Source organism: Colletotrichum fructicola, assembly GCF_000319635.2.
Source record: "Colletotrichum fructicola Nara gc5 chromosome Unknown KSG_Nara_v1_contig05, whole genome shotgun sequence".
Taxonomy (NCBI): Eukaryota; Fungi; Ascomycota; class Sordariomycetes; order Glomerellales; family Glomerellaceae; genus Colletotrichum; species Colletotrichum fructicola.
The window spans coordinates 3,553,348-3,569,800 of NW_027094055.1; the positions used below are offsets into that span (position 1 = coordinate 3,553,348).

A 16,453-nucleotide genomic window follows, 5' to 3' on the forward strand; every position below is an offset into this window, starting at 1 on the left:
CTCATCGCCTCGTAACGGATCAACCATCAACCGAATTGCACGGGAAACTGTGATCGAATTCACAAGTTGGCCAGACCGCTGTAGCCCATCCCTGTCCCCCAAGGCCGGCTAGCTAGCTCCTTAGCAAAGACGGTCAAACATCCAAACGCACGCTAAGCATTCCTCTTCCCCAGACTAACACCAAGACACGATGAGTCCACTTGTCATCGATGATGGGATTCTGAGAACTTGGTCGTATCGCGTGTGCTCATTAGATCCTAACCGATGCTAACTAGTACATGTGTATCTTACAACGCCGAGCCACCGTTTTCCCCCCTTTCCCCAACACCATGCAAAATCATATGCTTCCCCGGAAAATTAAATCCAAACGCTGTGTCTCTCTTCAAGCAACCACCAAATCAGGCGGAATGGGCGTGTCCCTCCTACTCCCAGTTTCCGGGTTGAAGAGCTCCGCCGACCCAAGCCTGTCAATGCGCGACGAGGACGGCCTCAGGATCGTCGGCGTCGAGAGGTCCACGTCCATGTCCCCGGGCGTGAGCCCCCGATCGCACGAGACGCTACTCGTGTCTGACATTTCAACGTCTCCAGCCTCGTCGAACGTCTCGACGCTAGGCGTCGGGAGATCGCCGCAGGTTTGCACCTCCACGACGGGAGGCGCAGGTTGCTGCTTTCCGTCGTCTCCCGCTTTGTTTGCTGCCGCCTCAGCCGCGCGCAACGCAGCCACAGCACCGCCGAGGTTGTCCGGGTCCTCTTCCTGGTTGCCAATCGTCCAGACCCAGCGGCGCTTCTTCTCCTTTCTCTTCTTCTTCCTGATGCCGCCTGAGGGGCTGGCTCCCGCCGGGCTGGATACCACCGGTGAGTTGGCTGCGAGGCCAGCCATTCGTCTGCGCATCTCTTCAAACGGTCCGGGCGTCATTCCGCCATCGAGTGTTTCGTTGCCTGTGAAGGCGAGTGCGAGGTCTAGAATAGTGTTCTGGTCCTGTTGTGCCCTGGGAGATGCGGGAGACGAGTCTTCGATGAGCAGGTCGATGTGAGATTTCGTATACGTGTTGGTTGTGATGGTTTGCTCGATTGGGCTGTTGTAAGCTACCCGGCGTGCCGCCTTCTCCTGCAAGCGCAGGGACTGTCGACGGGGTGATGTGGGCGTCTTGGCTGTCGGGGGAGGAAGCGGCGAGTTGCGGAGGATGCTGTGAAGGGATCGAGGATGGCTGTAAGGTGGCTTGGTGCCAGCCAGTGTAAGGTTGGTTCGTTTACGCAGAGATCGGGTTGTCGGTTGGTCGTTCATCAATGCCGTCAGAGGAGTCTGGGCGTCGATTGGTGAAAACCCGAACATTTGAGGACCTTCTACGGGGCCTGCTGACAGCGGCGGTGTCGCAGTCATGGTGCTTGGAAAGGTGATTTCCATAGCAGCGGCGGGTGAGAGAGGGTGAGCTGTCAGCGGCGTCTCGGGATAGCAGACTGTATACGGGGTCTGTATCCGTAGCTGGGGAGTCACGAGATCCTTGGCTTCGTTGATGGCAGTCAAGGGGTCGGCGATGGCGGGAGTCGACCTCTCAATGGCGGTGGTGTAGACATTGGAGAGGGTGTTGAAAGTCGTTGGGGACTTGGGGTCAACGAGAGCCAAGGATTTGTTGATTCTCGTATGAGGAGCCGGCGATGTCTTGATGGACAAGGACAGCTTCGGCCTCCTTGAGGCAGTTCCAGTCTGGGTAGCCATCATGACCACGTGATGCAGGTGACCAGAAGAGCGGAGATGAAGTTAGTGGGAGATGCAGTTCTGCGGCTCAGTCCTAACAGCCAGCAGAGGGGTTGCTTCAACCGGGATCAGGCAAAGAAAGTTCTTAGCCTCCCAAAGGGGTGGAATCACCGGCGATGAGACGAGCAACTCGGATCGAAGAGGGAGGGAAACGTTGGTTGAGAGTTTGGCAAAAGAAGGGAACAGCGGCTATATAGATTGGGCCGTGTTGCAACGCTGTGGATGGTGTGACAGTGTGTGGTTGTAGTGAGGGGTTAAAGTCTCAAAGGTTGACCAAGATGGCGGGCGTCTCGAGTCGATAGTGGAAGATGGAGAAGCGCCACTAAGCAAACATATATGCAATGCAGTGTGACTATGTAGAGGACAATAACCGCGATGGCACGAAGGATTGTGTCGCACGCAGCTCGACAACCCTCGGCTCAGGCGTCTCCAGTTCTGGTTGGCTATTTTGGGCAGCCGGATGTGATGGGGAAGAGGCGCAAGCGCCGGGCTCAGAGGGGACCCCTGTCGAGTCGACTCGCATCCCTGCACATTGGCCAATCAAGGCGAGGCGCTGGTCGGCTGTTTGTGCCCGAAGCGGCGTCTATTTGTTCAACGACCGGGGTGATTTTTCAGTAAGGATTGCTCGCCATTTCCGGGGGCAAAAAAGACGGTGAGAATGCAGTGGCAGCGAAAGAGTCATGTGATGGTCTTGGGGAGCGACAGCTGAGCGAGCGAGCAGTCACGTCCAGTCGCTGGTTGAAGCACACAGTATCGGCGCGAGGTGCGGTGCCGAAGGGGCGAAAGAGGCGGCTATTCAGACGCCGTTGTCCAGTCCTGAAGCCGGGTGGGCGCCATCCCACAAGCCACGGCCGAGTGTTCCTTTGACGGCGGTCGAAACAGAGTGCGTATGCGTCCGGATCCTACATCCAACTCCGGCTCGTCGTCCGGCTGCCGGAGACTTTCAAATTAAACGAAAGAAACGTTGTTGAAGGCTAAACATTCCGCACTAAGATGGGATGACGGCGGCACTGCGTAAGCTGTGTTTGAGTAGGAGGGGGAAAAGAACGGGCTGAGTGTCGGAAGGAAGCGAACTTTCGTCTCATCTCTCCATCTTTTTCGGTCCACTTTCGTCTGTGCGAGACAGCCTGAGAGGGCAGGACACTAAGTGTACGGGAAGCGAAGGCGAGGAGACGAGAGACGAGAGACGCGACAGCCGAGGCCAGGTAATTTGCAGCGTCTGCTGTGCCACTGTTGTGGCGGATCTGCTGGCTGGGGAACGATCCCAAAAGCGACGATCAAAAAGAGGCTCTGAGGAGGCTCTTTTGCTGCCAAGCCACCTGAATACGATTTTGAATCGGCTCTGAGCCTCTGACCCCGGTGCAGGGCAGAGACTCCCCAGTAGAGTTGGCCCGTGTTCTCCCTCGTCCCAAGTATACCAAAATTAGGTAATCATGCAAAGTTTCATAAAGTTGACCCCCACTTCCCAATCTGATGCGGGGGCACCTGCCACAAACCGGGGCCGGCAGGTGCTCCCACGCCGGCTGTCAGCCCCAACACTTACTCGATGCGAGAGAGCCCCATCCGTTCTCTCCAAATCCGACTTCACACCCCGCCGGCGACCCTCCATCACTTCTCCAAAGCCGCCGGCCTGCCCGAAGCACGCTCGTCTGCCGACCATCTCCAAGGAAGCCAAGAACTTCACCCATCCCGGGCACGCCCACGACCGTTAAACATCTTTCAGGGGCCGCATTGACGACTCGGCCGATTCCGATTTCCCTACGTCACTCTTCTCTCCAGATTGGCATTGAGATAACCCTTTTTTTTTCTTACCCCACGATCATTGGATCGGCCACGCGACACTTCAGCCAGCCCTACAGAACTCAATGGATAACGGTTTTGAAGGCCGCCGGCGACTTACACGACTGCCCGAAGGCTTTGCCGAAGAGTACCTCTGGGCAGGACGACGGCCGCACTGATGAGTCTGTCTGCTTGATGGGAGCAGATTGATCATAAAGGGGCCTGAATTCCAGAGTGCAACCAAAAGGAGAACTACTGTTCGCTTGTCATTCCAACTTGCATCATCTGAAGCATTTTTTGAGAGAGTTTTTTTTTTTTTTTTTTGGCGCCTTTTGGCATTTCGACACATATTGCAGCCATATAATCCGTAATGGGTGCGTAGCTATACCGCCCTGACGTTGCACACGTGCATCTGGGCATCCCGATCGCTTGGGACGAACTGACTAACAATAACTCACCCTCATCCAATAGGCTCCACAATCCAAGACACCTTCCCCCTTACCATCCCAGAATGGCGATCGGCTCAAGAATCTGGGGACGGTCTTTTCCGACTCCTAGCTTTGCGTGAATCTGAAGCTCGATTCAACTCTAATGCTTGGATTGCCTTGGCCACACCTACCCAGATCGAGCAGCAATGGTCTTATGCCGAATCCCTGCGCTCGTCCGGTGTCACCCTACCACTTTTCGGCGTCCCCTTTGCTGCAAAAGATAATATCGACGTTGCCAGCTTTCCTACGACCGCTGGCTGCCCCAGCTTCGCTAACGGTCCTGTTGGCAAGGATGCCACTATCATCGCTCGTCTAAAGGCGGCCGGCGCTATCGTACTCGGCAAGACCAATCTCGATCAGTTCGCGACAGGTCTTGTGGGCACGAGATCTCCTTATGGCCCCGTGGGAAACTCCTTTGATCCCTTGCGGGTCAGTGGTGGTTCCAGCTCCGGAAGCGCCGTCGTTGTTGCCAGGGGCGTTGTCCCCTTTTCTTTGGGAACGGATACCGCAGGCAGTGGTCGCGTGCCTGCAGGCCTGAATAACATCGTCGGTTTGAAGCCTACGAGAGGCGCTCTGAGCACGACGAGAGTGGTCCCTGCGTGCCGCAGTCTTGATTGCGTATCCATTTTTGCTCTCACATCCGACGATGCAGAGACCGTGCTGTCGGCTGCAGAGAGATTCGACCCCGAGGATTCCTTCTCGAGGACCAGACCGGGTACTCTTGCCGCCTCAACGGGACGGCGCATGGCCATCTGCGACAATCCACCATGGTTTGGCAAGACAGAGCAAGCCGCTGCCTATGACAAGGCTCTAACCAAGGCGGGCACGCTTGGGTGGACTCTCGAGCCTAGGGACTTCTCAGCGTTGTTTCAGCTCGCGAGTCTCCTGTACGAGGGCCCTTGGGTTGCTGAGCGCTATGCTGCGATCAAGGACTTCATCAAGACGCACGAGGATGACATGGACCCTATCGTTAGGGAAATCATCTTCAAGGCCAAGGACTTCAACGCCGTAGACCTCTTCGAGTCGGAGTATCTTCGTCAGGATCTGACTCGCAAGATTCATGATGCGTTTGATGAGTTCGACGCGATTCTGGTGCCGACTGCGCCTACCTTCCCAACTCTTGAGGACCTTGTCCGAGAGCCGATCAAGGAGAACGCCTACCTTGGCACTTATACAAACTTCGTCAATTTCATGGACTGGACCGCCCTCTCTATCCCTGCGGGCTTCCGATCGGATGGTCTACCATTCGGCATCACGCTGATTTCTTCCACGTGGGAGGAGCCCAAGTTACTCGCCTTCGCCCGCGAGTGGCTTTCCACGGCACCTCGCCTTCTCGGTGCAACCAAGATTGAAAGGCTTGAGAAGCTCAAATCCGACGCAGTCGCCGCGAGTGAGTTAAAGACAACTCGTCTTGTGGTGGTAGGTGCTCACTTGGAGGGTTTTCCTTTAAACAACGACCTGACGTCTCGAGGAGCGACACTAGAGACGGCGACAACGACCTCACCCAACTACAAATTTTACTCTCTCAACACCGACGGAAAAGTGAAAAAACCAGGTCTTAAACGTGTTCCCGTCGGCGGAAGTGCCATCCAAGTCGAGGTCTGGAATTTGCCGACCGCGGAAATGGCCAGTTTCATGAAGACTGTGTCTTCGCCCCTCGGCATCGGCTCAGTGGAGCTGTTGGACGGAAGCTGGGCCCCTGGGTTTGTCTGCGAACCCTATGGACTGGATGGTGCCACCGACATCACCTCATTCGGAGGTTGGCGTTCCTTCATCCAGTCGCTCGACCGCCCCAAGTTCAACGTAACCAATCCTGTTCCATTCACTCAACAAATCAGCGGAATAAAGTCTGTTCTTATTGCCAACCGTGGCGAAATTGCCATCCGAATTGTTCGTACGCTGCACCGCCTGGGCCTGAAGGCTATCGCAATCTACTCCTCTTCTGATGCTCGTTCCCCACACGTCCGCGATGCAGACGTCTCGTTTCTCCTCGAAGGCTCTTCTGTCTCGGAGACTTACCTGAATGGCCCGCAAATCATCCGTCTTGCAAGGACTGCTGGCGCAGATGCAATCATTCCTGGGTATGGATTTCTGGCAGAGAACGCCGACTTCGCCTCCGCCGTCGAGGCTGAAGGTATGATCTGGGTCGGCCCTGCGGCTGACCAGATGCGACAGCTGGGTTTGAAGCACCTCGCTCGCGATGTCGCGATTGCTGCTGGAGTTCCTGTCGTACCGGGTAGTAAACACCTCCTTACGAGTGCCGAAGACGCTTTCGCTGAAGCCATGCGCATCCGTTACCCTGTGATGCTCAAGAGTACTGCTGGTGGCGGAGGGATCGGTCTGAAGCGCTGCAATAAGCCTTCGTCACTTTTAGAAGCGTTCAAGAGTGTTCAGAGATTGGCCAAGGCCAACTTTGGTGATGCAGGTGTTTTTATCGAGCACTTCATCAAGAATGCGCGTCACATCGAAGTGCAAATTGTTGGCGATGGTAAGGGCAATGTTGTTGCGGCCGGGGAGCGCGATTGCTCACTGCAACGACGAAACCAAAAGGTCATCGAAGAGAGCCCGGCTATCTTTGTACCGGTTGATGTGAGAGCGAGAATGCGCAAGGCAGCCGTTAACCTCGCCTCGGCTGTGAAGTACCGCAATGTGGGAACGATCGAGTTTATCTTCGATGTTGATAGCACGGAGTTTTACTTCCTCGAGGTCAACACTCGGCTCCAGGTTGAGCACCCAGTCACGGAGTCTGTGACGGGGCTTGACTTGGTAGAGTGTATGATTCGTGTAGCATCCGGGGACGTCGGGAGCATCTTTGAGAATAGACACGAGGGCTTTGAGGTGAAGGGTCATTCCATCGAGGCGCGTGTCTACGCTGAGAGCCCCCTCCAGAATTTCAGGCCCTGCCCAGGCCGGTTGCTGGATGTATCCTTCCCCGATGAGGTGCGGGTTGACACTTGGGTTGATGCTGGCACAGAGATGTCATCATCCTATGACCCTCTCATTGCCAAGATAATCGCAACCGGCGAGAGCCGAGCGGAGGCCATCACGCAACTGGCCACCGCCCTGGACAATACCGTGATCACGGGAGTGGAGACCAACTTGGAGTATCTTCGCGATATCGTCGACTCCGAGTTACTCAACTCTGGCGACTTCACGACGACAACACTAAACAACTTCGACTACGACCCGCTCGTGGTTGAAGTCATCGATCCCGGCACCTTGACCACTGTTCAAGACTACCCCGGTCGCAATGGGCTGTGGCACGTTGGGATTCCGCCATCCGGCCCCTTTGATGACTATTCTTTCAGGCTCGCCAACAAGCTAGTAGGGAATCATCCTCGGGCCGCTAGTCTGGAGTGTACCTTTCAGGGGCCCAGTCTCCTATTCCACTCCGGTGGCGTGATTGCAGTAACCGGTGCGCCTGTGGAGATCCTCGTGGACAACGAGCCTTACTACCAGGAACAGGCTCTCGATATTCGTGCGGGGCAGACGCTCTCCATTGGTGCACCGAAAGCTGGCTACCGCACTTACATTGCTTTCCGAGGTGGACTGCCCGTCCCAGAGATATTTGGCTCTCGCTCTACGTTCGCGTTGGGACGAATAGGGGGTCACAATGGTCGAGCTCTTCGTGCGGGGGACCTGCTGCCCACAGGAGGAGGTATGGTGTCAGAAAAGGTCTCAGACTTTGTCAGTCCCGAACTTCCTCTGCCAACGGGGCCGAACGGGATTTGGACGCTTGGGGTTATCCCAGGGCAGCACTCAGCACCTGAGCACTTTACCGAAGAGGGCCTCAACACACTTTTCAACGGAGAGTGGATTGTTCACTACAATAGCAACCGGGTCGGTATTCGTCTTGACGGACCCAAGCCGCGATGGGCTCGGCAGACCGGGGGTGACGCCGGACTACACCCATCCAATATCCACGACAGTCCCTACTCTGTCGGCAGCATCAGCTTCACCGGGGACGAGGCCGTTATTCTCACTTGCGACGGCCCAAGTCTAGGCGGCTTCGTGGTCTTTTGTGTCGTTGCTTCGGCTGAGATGTGGAAGTTAGGACAGCTGCGCCCAGGCGATAAGGTTAAGCTCAGGCCCATCAGTGTTGACGATGCGTTGGCACTGGAAGCCGCTCTTGAGGATTCCATCGCCAATCTCAAGCCGTTAGAGTCTACTTTGCCTTCCAAGAACGACATCCCCATTCCGGCTGAGCTGAACCCTCTCCTCGGCAATATAGGCACCGCCGGCCGCCATATCTCTGTTCGCCAAGCAGGTGACTCGTCAGTTCTCCTAGAATTTGGGATAGAGGACGTCTTTTCCCTCCGTCAGTCCTTCCAAATCTTTTCCTTCATCGACCGCCACGAGCAGGCCCCAATCCCGAACGTTCTCGACCTCTCCCCTGGTGTTCGCACTCTCCACATCCAGTACACACCAGGCACGACCCCCTCAGAAATCCTTTCCGCCCTCCGATCTCACGAAACCTCCTTGGGCACCGCAGTCCCCTCTTCCCTCCCGTCGCGCACAATAAGCCTCCCGCTCGCCTTCGACGACTCCGTCTCTAGCGCCGCAGTAGCCCGCTACGCTGCCACGATCCGCGCAACCGCCCCATGGCTACCCAGTAACATCGACTTCCTCCAGAAACTCAACGCTCTGGGGTCCCGCGAGGATGTCGAGCGCATCTTTTTGGACGCAACGTTTCTCGTTCTCGGCCTTGGTGACGTCTTCCTCGGAGCCCCTTGCGCTGTGCCGCTGGACCCACGCCACCGCCTCTTCGGCACAAAATACAATCCCTCCCGCTCATTCACACCCCGCGGCGCCGTCGGCATTGGCGGGCAGTACATGTGCATCTACGGCATGGACTCCCCCGGCGGCTACCAGCTCGTCGGCCGCACGGTGCCCATCTGGGACGACGTAGCCGCCTCGGCCGCCTCACAAGACACCCAGCCCTGGCTCTTCCGCCTCTTCGACCGGATCTCTTTCTACACCATCTCTGAATCGGAGCTCGACGCTGCCATAGCACAGGGGAAAATGACAGATTTGATCAAAATTCAAGAGGGGTGTCTCGATCTCCACGCTTACGAAGCCTGGCTCGAAGAGAACAAGGACGACATCGAAGCCACCCGCGCCGCGCGCGCAGAGGCCATCCGGACAGTGCCGTTCATGGAGGAACTGCTCCAGCCGTACCACCCCCCTGAGACTGAGCGTCGCCCCGTCGAGGAAGATGATGTTGCCGGGGAGAGGGTAAAGAGCCAGATGCCCGGTCGATGCTGGAAGTGCGAGGTCAGTGTGGGCGACGAGGTGGAAGTCGGGGACGCGCTGGTGTGGATCGAGTCCAATAAGATGGAGATCAAGATTGAGAGTCCCGTGACGGGCACGGTGGCCAAGATGTTGGTCGCCGAGGGGGACATTGTTGGGCCGTATGACGATTTGCTAATTATCGAGACCGAGTAGACCGTTCTTTAGTATGACTGCGATTTCTTTGACATCCCTGAGCGTTTATACCTTAGAAGCCTATTTCAGAGAGTTAGACCAAGAATCGAGACCTCAAACCACTGTTTTCCAAAGAATGAGACACGCATATCACAGCAACGAACACCCAATAAGAGCAATTTACAGTGTAAACGCCGCCTGTTTCGAAATTTTTGTAAAACCAGCTTCTGTCGAGCTTCTACAGTACACCATTTCGGTATGTAATCCTAACAATAAACGTCCCCCTTTCGTCTCCGTGTTGTACAAATCGCGAGGACTCTATTCAAATGCGCCAAAGTTTCCCCGCGCTTCTCTATACCAACTTTGAAAACCACCACACACCCTCCTCCTCTTACTTTCTAATAATACATATTTTACATGCACTTGGCCGGGCCGCTGTCGTCTGGGTGTCATGTTAGCATTAACATTCTCGACAACAGAAAAAGACGGGAGGGCCAAAACTCACTGCTAATCATCTTGGCGACCGCCTGTATCAAGGTAATGACCATTACCACGGTGCCGAAGACGACGATGCCGCCCGCGACGTACGTCTTCCACGAGCGGGAGCTGAGCTTGATGTAGCACAGCGGCGGCAGGATGTACGCGATGGCGCACGCCGAGGTGGCGCCGACGAGCTCGAAGACGGCGCCGACGTCGCACGTCACCAGGCTCATGATCATGGCGGAGACGACCAAGCTAGAACTGAAAATGAGGTGCAGGTTCATGTTGAACGGCTCGCCGGGGAAGAAGTAGTTGAACATGACCTCTCGGCAGACAAAGGCCTCGAGGGGGAGGGTGGTCAGCATGTTGAGGCCGAAGCAGAGGCGCGCGATGGTGACCATGACGTTGTCGGCGGGGAAGTTGTTAAGGACGTTGCCGAGCGTCTTGTCGCCGAAGGTAAGGAAGCCGGCGAGGGCGACGATGAGGCAGGCGACCGTCGAGATGCCGACCGAGTAGTGCGTCACCCGCGAGAAGCGGTCTATGGTGGGGGTCTTGAGAGACCCGTAAATTAGGAGGGAGTTGTGGTGGCAGACGAACGCTTGGCTTGTTAGTTTGGAGGAACGAAGACGAGTAACGGGGGCGCCGTACCGAATGAGATGACACCAATGGCCTCGAAAATGCCACTGTTCACGGTCAGGAGAGCAGGTGTAAATGAGCCTCGGTCCGCTTTGGGGGTCAGAGCTCCCTGGATCACGACCGTAGCTACGATGACGCCCATGCTGATGAGCGCGAGTGTGCTCGCCTTGGCCAGCTACAGAACTCAAGTCAGCGATGTGCCCATTTTCACTCGTGGGCTCCTAGGCGCTTACCTTGGCGATGTCCCGGTACAAAGTCAACGGATAACTGATGCCCAGCACAAAAACGACAATAACAACCTGCCTGTTTGCCAAGAGACCCAACACGGGCATCTCCCTCAGATCCGGCCAAATGGCCGTCAAAACGTGCGGTATTGAGTCGCCCACGATGATGCCGAACGCCACCATTCCGCCAAAAGCAAACGCCCACTGCGCGACCGAGATGGCGATCAAGCCGGTCCGCCCGAAACAGTGCTCCACAGTCCCCTGAAAGCTATTGCTCCCGGAAAGCTTGCTGTTGACCACAATCAAGCAGATCGTCCAGTCTACGACGATCGTGAGCCCCAACAGTAGTATAATTCCGCCCAGCATGCCCGCCTGCTTGAACGCGTACGGCTGCCCGATGATGCCGGCCCCGATGATGGAGTTCGCCATGTTCATGAAGGCCATCTTCAGCCCGGACTTGGGGCGGTTGAGCTCCGTCTCTGCCCACTCGTGTACATCCTCGCCCCACTGACTGTTGGCGAGCGCAACGGAGGGCGCCTCGATGTCCGTCAGGAGAGGCAGGCGGTGGTGGTCGTCGTGGTCGTCGTACCCCGGCGCGTGCTGGAAGATCTCGTCGTCGTCGACGTCGAAGCTGTCGCGGCTGGGGCGCGAGCCATTGCTGTTCGTCATCGAGGGCCGGGGCGGCGAGGGCTGAACGATGGAGGGGATGGGGTCGAAGCGGACGCGGTTCGGGGTGCGTGGCGTCCCCGGGGACCGGAGGGCTTGACGGAGTGGCGCGGCAGACTGTTGTTTCGGGGGTACGAAGTAGTCGTCGCGCGGGCCGGCGGAATGGCCGGCCTGGCGATCATTATGGTATTCGTGGGAGAGGGGGTCGTCGGTAAGGAGGCTTCTGTCCTCTTCGCTTGGGCCCGGAGCAGCGCCCGGATGGGAGTCGTCTCGGCGGGCTCCATGGTTACGGGCCTTGGCCATTGTAAGTTATTGCGCTGTCATTTTCCGGCGGGAAGGAAAGGAGGAAAAGAGGATGGACGGGGTTCGAAGGCGGCCTCGTCGTGTGTGTGCGTATGCGCCGTTCGTTCCGTGGTTTCGTGTTTTTCAATGGAGAGTCAAAGGTGGTGTTGAATGTGAGCTGCGAAACGTGGAAAGACAAGTGTAGAGCGAGCTTGGAGTCTGTCGTCTATTGTCGGTTCAGTCGACGTTGCTGCAAGCTGACCTCAACTCTCAAGTGGAGGTACGTACCTCCTTTTACTTTTAGGGGACCGGGAGCTGTCAGCAGTCCGCGTACCCGGCGACAGGGGCGCGGCAGGCCAGGCCCCGCCCGCAGTGGAGAAGCTGGGCGCTGTAGAGTGGGAGTATCGAAAGGTATCACTTCGGCTACTCCTTGCCGGAAAGTTACATCAGTGGACTTGCCTAAACAGGCTAGGTGCCTTCACTCTTCACTTATCCCACACAGCGCTTCGGCGTAATGACGGTGAGCGACTTATCAGAGAAAAAAATTCCCACAAGGCCGTACGTACGGTATTGCGATAACAGCACAGCACAGCAGAGCACCACACGCAGCCCAGGCCGAATCAGACGAGTCGCGACCTCTCAATCCCCGAAAGAGCCCCGGTGTTAACGGATTGCATTGGCTCTGTTGATAGTTGAGACACTCCTTCAGATGTAGGAGAAGCAGCTGCTACAGCAGTCTTTGAAGCTGAGAGTCACTCCATCGTCCGACTCACCAGCCAGCCTGGTCCAACAACCACTTGGCGAGGCTTGATTCTGCGACTTTCCAGAGTAAACCCCAAAAAGCCAGGGCCGTCGATCCCTTGCAGTTCCCAATTGGAGGTCACCTCAGTCTGATTGATCAGCCTCAATGCCGTTGTAGCTCACACCACACCCTCCCAGGCGGTTGGTAGCGTTGGCGCAGAAGGAGCCTCACCTCGGGCAGATACAGCCCGCAAAGTAGGAGGAAAAGTCGTCATCGGCAGCGGGGAAGAGGAGGGGAGGACCTGTGCTCCCTTTTTATTTCATTCTCATTCATCACTCACTCTCATATGTGTGTCACCACTTTTACGTGAACCACAGACCACACACCCAAGGTCCTACTAATCACAATCGGCCTACCTTATCTCATCCTCTCACACACATACACACACAAACTCATCACTCACCTTATCTCATCCCACCCCCGCGCGCCGGCCCCTCGCCCGGTCCCGCCCGCCGAACGATGGACGCAACACCAGCGCCCTACGGCACCACCACACGAACTCCCACCCCCGCCTCCGCCTCCGCCGGCCCGGTTCCAACGACCATGCCGGCGCCCGCGCCGACGCCTCCTTCACATGAATCTCACCCTTCATCATCATCATCGGCGGCGGCGGCAGCAGCAGCGGTAGCAGCAGCAGTGGCGTCGTCGGCAACAGGGGCACAAAGCCGCCCCTGCGACATATGTCGCCAGCGCAAGACGCGCTGTGTCCGCGAAGAGGGCCGCGACAAGTGTGTCATGTGTTCATTTCATGGCCAACCATGCACATATCTCCGCGGGCCGCTCCCGCGCAAGCGTCGGAAGGCCACAGATCCCCCGGAGGTGCGGCCCCAGACTAATGGGTCCGGCAATGCGGCCGCTGCTGGTCCTCCACCAGCTCCCATGCCGCTGGATCACCAGGAAGAGATAACGTAAGTCTCATTACAATTTTTCACTCTTGTCGTCTTTTCCTATCGTTGTTTTCTGCTTCTGTATGTAGCTAGGCGCCCATGTCGCCAGTCTTGTATGAAGCTAGTCTTGAAGGGGCACGTCATTGTGCCCAGGTCTCGTGTCATGTCCTTCCTCTTTCGACCTTCACCACCTCTCTCATTCGCTCACCCCCCTCGAGTAACCTTCTAACCCGTGTCACAATAGACACCCTTCACCGGAACTGCTCGAGGCCCTCTCTCCGTCACTAGCCGGCTCCGAGAACATTGCCCACTTCAGCCCTCAACCCTCCCTCTTAGACGGCACTCTGGGCCTACACCTCAAAACAAACTCCGAATACGTCGGCAACACATCCTACCGTGAACCCTCACTCCTAGACCTCCACCGGCCCTCAGACCCTTCCGTCCGCTCCGTCCGCCGGCTCGACGACTCAACAGTCTTCCTCATCCACCGCGACCGCGAGACCTCCTCGGAGCCCCAACGAATAGCCGACCTCGACGCCATCGAGAAGCTCGTCCACCCCCTCGGCTCGACCCTCGTCAACCTCTACTTCCGCATCGTCCACCCCAGCTTCCCCGTCCTCCACAAAAAGGTCTTTCTCGAAAAGTACGCCCGCTCCTACCACGAGTTCTCCCCGCCCCTCCTCGCCGCCGTCTACCTCATCGCCCTCGACTGGTCCCTCTACGACCGCACCCTCGCCACCTCCTCATGGCAGCCCGACCAGGCCGCCCTCGAGGCCCTCGCCCTCCGCACAATGAGCGACGACATGAAGCGCCCAAAGATCTCAACCCTCCAGGCCGGCCTCCTCATCCAGCAGCGCTTCCGCAACAACACCTGGACCTTCACAGCGCAGCTCATCGCCCTCGCCCAGGGCCTCGGCCTCCACGTCGACTGCAGCGACTGGGCCATCCCCGAGTGGGAGAAGGGGCTGCGGCGCAGGCTGGCGTGGGCTCTTTTCATGCAGGACAAATGGGGTGCCCTGGTCCACGGCAGGCCCTCTCACATCCGATTAGACGAGGACTGGGACGTGCGCCCGTGTCGCGTGGAAGACTTTCCTGAGACTGCCGCGGACGAAGAGTACGACCCCGAGGGCAGCGCCGAGGTCGTCGTCGGACGGGAGCTCTTCCTCCGCCAGATCGAGCTGTCCCTCATCCTGAGCGACGTGCTGGCCACCTTCTACACGGCCAAAGCCACCCGCCGCGGGGGCACCCTCGACCAAATCGGCACCGTTGGCGTCGCAGAGCTAGCAAAGCCGATAGTAATGATGCTGCGGGAATGGTACGCCAAACTTCCAGAAGCCCTCCAACTACAAGAGACTCGTCTCAAAAAGCTCTCCGCAAACGGTACGTCTCAAACCCCCTCCCATCTATAACTCCCCATGCCAGACACTAACTCCCCACAGGCTCCTTACACCTCTCCTACATCTCAATAGACCTCGCTCTCCACCGCTCACTCGTCCGCAACATCTCCTCCAACGCGCCCCCGGAGCTGCGCGCCGCCATCCGCACCGGCGCCCGCGCCCGCCTCGCCGCCGCCTCCAACATCATCTCCAACCTGCAGATGGAGCACATCCAGTCCTTCTGGGGCTTCGCCGCCTCCGCCCAGCTCGCCGGCATCGGCTCCTTCGCCGGCCTGCTCTGGGCCACCTCCGACGACGACGCCGAGGCCATGTACTACGCCGACCGCGTCGAGGAGTACCTCTGGAGCCTGCGCGTGCGCGCCCAAGCCGCGCCCTTTGCGAGGGAGGCGCTGCGCATGCTCGAGGCCGACGTCGGCGGCCTCGGCGCCGTGAGGGCCGCCGCGACGACGGGATTACATGGGGAGATGAAGATGTGAAAAGAGAAGAAGGCAAGAAAGTATTATACGGGGCGACCCTTCACGACTCCGCAGGCTTCTCCGGTTGTTGTGTTGTTTCGTCCGCGTACAGGAGCCTCCTGAGAGCCCCCTTTTCCAGCGCAGCTCTTCCCCGACGTCAAGCAGCGCATTAAAGGCCGGCCAGCGTACCGTTCGACCGAGGGTCTCACCACGTCGGTCGGACAGGACGCTGGTTGCTACCGCAGTGAGCCGCCAGACGTCCTCAAATCCCTGAGATCTGCTCTAGAAGGGGGGGCTCTGACGAAGTTCCTGTACACGGACGAGGGAAGAAAACAGCCGTAAGCTCTCCCGAGATGACGTACCCGAGAGGGGAGTACCTCACCAGGCGTAAACACCTACCAAACAGGAAGGAGGTTTCACAGCCAAAGCCTGCGTCTTTGAAGACATGCCACCACACTGACCAAGGCGATGTCCTTAAACTCCCCATCCTCAGGCTCATGCCTCGCGTATGGGCATGCTCAGACACGTATAGTAGGCGCGTGGGACCAAAGTCCGCCTGTAAGCCCAGCTTGAATTACCCCCTCTTCAAGTAGCAGGTCAGTGGTTTTGGTCGATCTGAGAAAAGGCTTGAGGAGGGGAGTTTAAGGATGCGCCCGAGGCCGGTGAAAGGCATGTCACTCGGCATTTTTCGATCTCAAATGGTGAAGATGGGAGAGCGACGCATATATCATGTACATATGAATTGAATGCAATCAAGCGGGACGGGTGGCCTTATGGAGGTGGGGCTGGTCTTTTGTCTGGGATATACCCCTTAAACTACTGAAGGGATGGGGATGTTTTGGACGCTGCGGCATGTTTGATGAAAGTCCTGCGTTATTAGCACTAAGAGCGTCTTTGATATGCACATATTCCCAAAAACTTTCTGAAAATAGATACTAGTAAATGAAACATTGTCATTCATCACTGAGTGTAATGCATGCGTCGAAAACAGAAGATATGTGGCCGTAAGAAACAAACGCTTTTATCTACATTACAAGTAATATCTACAATGGCCATCTGTAGCGGGCCGTCTGTGTCGGTCCCTTTGGGTATCATGTGCACGTGACCATCCAATTTCCCATTCCGTAATCCCGATCGTGCAAGGATTGCAGCGCTTGATGAATAAAACAACAACTCC

At 57.1% G+C, this 16,453-nt stretch overlaps 4 protein-coding genes across 4 annotated transcripts; 2 read left to right on the forward strand and 2 right to left on the reverse strand.

Moving 5' to 3' along the window:
- Positions 1–382: 382 nt before the first annotated feature.
- On the reverse strand, positions 383–1,717 carry CGGC5_v009686 (uncharacterized protein; the record flags this gene model as incomplete). Its single annotated transcript, XM_032021783.1, has 1 exon — positions 383–1,717. One exon carries the CDS (start codon positions 1,715–1,717, stop codon positions 383–385), a length of 1,335 nt encoding a protein of 444 aa, XP_031881240.1.
- A 2,188-nt stretch (positions 1,718–3,905) lies between these two features.
- DUR1,2 (Urea amidolyase) lies at positions 3,906–9,468 on the forward strand (the record flags this gene model as incomplete). The annotated part of the gene is made up of 2 exons (XM_032021784.1): positions 3,906–3,909; positions 4,007–9,468. 2 exons carry the CDS (start codon positions 3,906–3,908, stop codon positions 9,466–9,468), a joined length of 5,466 nt encoding a protein of 1,821 aa, XP_031881156.1.
- Positions 9,469–9,860: 392 nt separating this feature from the next.
- AVT2 (Vacuolar amino acid transporter 2) lies at positions 9,861–11,756 on the reverse strand (the record flags this gene model as incomplete). The annotated part of the gene is made up of 4 exons (XM_032021785.1): positions 9,861–9,889; positions 9,953–10,525; positions 10,576–10,738; positions 10,797–11,756. The coding sequence occupies 4 exons, from the start codon at positions 11,754–11,756 to the stop codon at positions 9,861–9,863; spliced, it is 1,725 nt and encodes a 574-aa protein (XP_031881241.1).
- Positions 11,757–12,996: 1,240 nt separating this feature from the next.
- CGGC5_v009689 (Transcriptional activator protein DAL81) lies at positions 12,997–15,297 on the forward strand (the record flags this gene model as incomplete). The annotated part of the gene is made up of 3 exons (XM_032021786.2): positions 12,997–13,445; positions 13,669–14,804; positions 14,864–15,297. 3 exons carry the CDS (start codon positions 12,997–12,999, stop codon positions 15,295–15,297), a joined length of 2,019 nt encoding a protein of 672 aa, XP_031881306.2.
- Between the last annotated feature and the right edge of the window lie 1,156 nt (positions 15,298–16,453).